Below are 4,883 nucleotides of genomic sequence, written 5' to 3' on the forward strand. Positions count from 1 at the left end.
GAGAGAGAGAGAGAGAGAGAGCTAGGGTTGCATGGAGATGGAGTGTAATAGGGGTTGCAAAGCGGGTGTGGTGTGGTTGCACAAAGGGGCATGGAGCGATGGTGCAAGGTAAAGGGATTGCAAGAGGCATGAAATAGGTTGAAGTCATATCGAATAGAAATCGTGAAATAGCTCTCTGTCTATTTTAATATCTCTATTCAATTTCTTTGGTATTTCATGTAAAATAATACCTAAAACTGTGCAAAATTGAACTAGCTACATAAATAAAAATAAAAATTAGGTGCTAGAGCTAAAGAACAACTCAATGCACAATGCTGCCACTAGTGTAGGGTTTGGGAGGGGCAAACAAAGCTAGAGCTAACCACTCCAAATTAATGAGAATTTTTTTTTTCTTAGAACCCATATTAGACTTCATTGCATCCATTTGTCCATCCAACAATTGTATGTAGACTCACAAAAAAATTTAATCAAGATTCTAATTAGCCACTGCCGAGGCCAATGTAAGTCCCCCAAAAAGATAACATGAATAGGTTTGAAACCCCCTAACACTACATACGGGTTCCTCAATGGCATAGCACGGCGTGCGACGCACATCCTTTTTCTGGAAGGCCTTTGGTGTGCGTGCCTAGGTGCATGCCCAGCTGCTCCCGATCTTAAATGTGCATTACACACCGTGTTGTGTCATAGAGGAGCCGGATCCCTACCACTACACCATGAGAAGTTATGGCATGTTTTCATTTCATGCAGTTTCACAAGACAAGTCTGGGCAGTGTGTCATCTAGACTCAAAATCAAACATTTTCCCTTTACTTCTCTTCCTAGACTAACAGTGTATTTTTTTTTTTTTTTTTTGACTCTAATGATATACCTTTTCTCAGTTTGGATTTGTTCATCAACATCTTTATCATCATGTGCTACTTTATCTAGAAACTTTCTGTTTGGTAGCTAAGAGAAGAAAAGAAAAGAAAAATAATCTAGAAAAGAAAAGAGAAGAAATGGTGAAAAAATAAAAAGAGTTATATATGTTTGGTTACCAAGAGAAGAAAAGAAAATAAAAGAAAAAAATTCAAAAAAATTTGAATTAATTGATCTTTTTCATATGAACCTAATTTTTTTGAACCTTTATTTTGAGCCCTAGTTTCGTGGCCCTAGGTTCCTTTTTATCCTTTTTCTGAAAAATGCTCACCTTTTGTATAATTTTAATTTTTTTGTAAAACCTAACAAACTTAGTACTCTTAACACCATAGTTCAACATGCTAAGGATAGAAAGATTGTAATCAAAGAACCACAAACTCTATTTCGAACCGATTTTCTAACTTAATATATTTTGTTGTCTTTCCTATAAAAATAAAAATAAATAAACAAAATAAATCACTGCACCATTGTGATCGCAAGAGAGAGAGATGTGTACTTGTATTTTTCTTCATATATATATATATATATATACATATAAACATAAATAAGGTGCCAATTCTCCCCAATAATCATTCATCAAAAAAAATCCCCACTAATAATCCGGATACTGCGATTACCACTGCTGCTATCATTCCTTCACTCTGTCTTTGGCAGACGGTGTCCCGTCAAAGAAACTGCATTCTCAGATGTTCTATTAAAGCATAGGAATGCAAACTTCCGAATCTCTCCACCTCACGCGTAAGCTCAGGTCAGGGTCTTCGTTTCCCAGTGCAACATACTACCTTCCTCTTTATTGTTCTCAACCCGGCCCCAACTCTCTCCTCTTGGGTTTCTCAAACAAAGACACCCTCGATCTTGTCCCCATGCTCCTTTCATTTATTCATATTTCATACTTCACCACCAAATACTACTATAGCCACTTATACAACCACTCCCCTCTGCTGTGCTGCTGCTTCGACTCCAACTAGCTCTACCAACATCATATATCCAGTCATTCACAACAAAAAAGAAAAAAACAACAGCAGCAGAAAGGAAGGCCCGCCGGTAATGAGTGAGATGCTGAGTTCAATGGGTACATCCCTCAATGAAGAGGAGGAAGAGGATCCTCTATCAGATCCCAACTACCTCCAGAATCAGATTCCTCTAGTATCACGCCGTAACTTCACCTCTCCGGCAACCCACAACATCAGGCAATTGCTGATCCGCTGTGCCGAGCTTGTATCGACTCACTCTGACGTGACCGCTGCTCAACGCCTCGTTTCCCTAATCTCCTCCAATGCCTCGCCTTATGGCGACTCCACTGAAAGATTGGTGCACCAGTTCGCTAGGGCCCTTTCCTTCCGCCTGAATCAGCACCACTTGCTGTCGCACCCCTTGGGCGGTGGCAATTTGTTGAGATTATCAAGAACAACGACCACTACAAATGTTGCCTCCATTTCATCCACCACCGCCACCCCAACCTCTCTCCTCCACCAAGACCAAATGACAACTGGCAGTGGTGGCGGTGGCTTCTGGGTAAGCGGCGCCTCTGGTGGTGGTGGCGGTAGTGGTGGTGCTTCTGCTGCTGCTGCTAATCAAGACTTGGACTCGGAGGCGGTTGAATCGTCGTATCTCTACCTCAACCAAATCACTCCCTTCATAAGGTTTAGCCATCTCACTGCCAATCAAGCCATCTTAGAAGCTACGGAAGGCCAAGACTGCATCCACATCCTGGACTTCGACACCAAGCAAGGCTTGCAATGGCCCCCACTAATGCAGGCAATCGCCGAGCGCCACCTCGTCCGTTCTTCTTCTACTTCAAGTCCTCCGAAGGAAAAGGAAGAGGAGAACTCGGAGTCAGAGGAGCCATCGGAGTCGAATCCCAGCCCCACCCCCACCACGTCGAGCATACCCCCCATGATCCGTATCACGGGGACAGGCCAGGACTTGAGTACCCTCCGAAGAACCGGCGACCGTCTCCAGAAATTCGCCCATTCCCTGGGTCTCAGATTCCAGTTCTGCCCGCTGCTCATCGAGGAAGAGGAAGGTCTCCCATCTTCTCAGTCACCATCTTGGGTGGGCGCTGCCATGGCGACTGGACACCTACCCTCTGCCGTCGTCCCTCTCATGCCCAACGAGGCCCTAGCCGTCAATTGCGTGCACTTTCTACACAGACTCCTCAGGGACAACGACGACGATGCCCGCCTATTCCTTCGCGCTATCAGGGCCATGAACCCTAAGGTGGTCACCGTCGCAGAAAGAGAGGCCGGTCACAATCAACCCTACTTGCAGAGGTTCGTGCAAGCTCTGGACCACTACACCGCCATATTTGATTCCCTCGAAGCAACGCTGCCTCCGAACAGCCGGGAGAGGCTGACGGTGGAACAAGTGTGGTTCGGGAAGGAGATCCTGGATCTGGTGGCCGCCGCCGAGGGAGGAGACCAAGGGAGGCAGCAGCGCCACGAGAGAACGTTCAAGACTTGGGTGGAGTTATTGAGGGCCTCGGGCTTCTCCGGCCTCCCTCTCAGTCCTTTCGCCTTGTCGCAGGCCAAGCTTCTCCTCCGCCTCCATTACCCCTCCGAAGGGTATCAGCTCCAGATCCTCAACGACTCCATCTTCCTGGGATGGCAAGATCAACCACTTTTCTCCGTCTCTTCCTGGCACTAAAATAAATAAGGGAACGCCGTAGAATTACTTCAAGAGAGAGAGAACATTTCCGTTTTTTCCGTTAATTACAACAGTTTCTTCTCATTTCCTATAAGAGTAGATAACTTCGAAACTCAACGGCAGCGCAGCAGGAGCAGCATCCAGCGTCGCCGCACAGTACTCATTGATCGATTTGTGAGTTGGAATCTCTCTCTTTGTTGTTTCTGTAAGCCACTGGAAGAGTGGAAGTTTGTTCATATTGCAAATTGGATAACGAACAACTTGGTAACACCCGCCAATAAACGTATTCCCATAGTCATCCGGTTCCTAAAACCCTAAACCCTACTCCACTAGACACGCCATTCTCTCTCTCTCTCTGTGTGTCTCAAAGTTAGCTCTTTAGTATTCTAGCCAGTAGCCAGCATGCATGCACGCATAGCCGGCGTCCCATGCTAAATTTTGGATGTAACGACCATTCTTCATCCCCAGCCGACCAAAAAATTAATACCCTTCGGCTCCGGCCCTCTTCAACCCCATGCGATGAATATTTTTTTGTTTCTCCTCCTACTCCTCCTCCTACTGCTACTTCTACTATTACTATTATTACTACTAATAATAATAACATCTTGGCTATAATAATACTTGCCACCACTACTCCCTCCTTTCACTCGATCATGTTTAGGGTTGCAGTACCATTCCCTATTTCTCCACCCCCTCCCCTTTTTTTTTTCTTCCTTTTTCATCCTTTGTGTATTTTCTTATTCGTACGTTTGTATACTAGAGATCTTTTAAACAATTGTAATCTTTACAAGGCAACTGCGGCGATGTGCCACAATATTTTATCCCTATGAATTTTTTTGGTATAATTTAATTTTATCCCTATGAATTGAATTAGTATCCTTCTAGCTTTTCTTATTCCTGTTTTTTCTTGTGATGTTTGTCTGTTACTGTATGATTCACTAAAATTATCATAAAGGGTACCACTACCCCTGAGAGGGTTTACTAGCTACGTAGGTTATTTAAATTAATTAAGGTAATTTAATAAAATAACAATTTTGTTTTAGAAAAAAAGGACCATTTGTGGCCTTCCATTCCCATTCGCTGAAATATAATGATGATAATTAGCAAAAAGGGCTTTTGCAAGAAGAGCCACTAAGATTCAACGAAAAAAAAAAAAAAAAATTTGTCTCCTTCATCCGTGTTGCTTCCGAGAAGAGATGCATGAGGGTTCTTGTTTTCTGAACCAAATACCCGTGTATACCTTATTGCTGTCGTTGACACAGCACTACTTATTGCCTTAAATTCTGCCCTTTGTCTCCTCAACAAAACTATGAAATTTATCGA

The 4,883-nt window shown here is 43.7% G+C and overlaps 1 protein-coding gene across 1 annotated transcript; it reads left to right on the plus strand.

Moving 5' to 3' along the window:
- Nucleotides 1–1,583: 1,583 nt before the first annotated feature.
- Nucleotides 1,584–3,858, plus strand: LOC122085063 (scarecrow-like protein 18). Its single transcript, XM_042653503.1, has one exon. It carries the CDS (start codon nucleotides 1,962–1,964, stop codon nucleotides 3,558–3,560), a length of 1,599 nt encoding a protein of 532 aa, XP_042509437.1. The 5' UTR covers nucleotides 1,584–1,961; the 3' UTR covers nucleotides 3,561–3,858.
- Nucleotides 3,859–4,883: the final 1,025 nt, after the last annotated feature.

Source organism: Macadamia integrifolia, chromosome 7 (assembly GCF_013358625.1).
Source record: "Macadamia integrifolia cultivar HAES 741 chromosome 7, SCU_Mint_v3, whole genome shotgun sequence".
Taxonomy (NCBI): domain Eukaryota; kingdom Viridiplantae; phylum Streptophyta; class Magnoliopsida; order Proteales; family Proteaceae; genus Macadamia; species Macadamia integrifolia.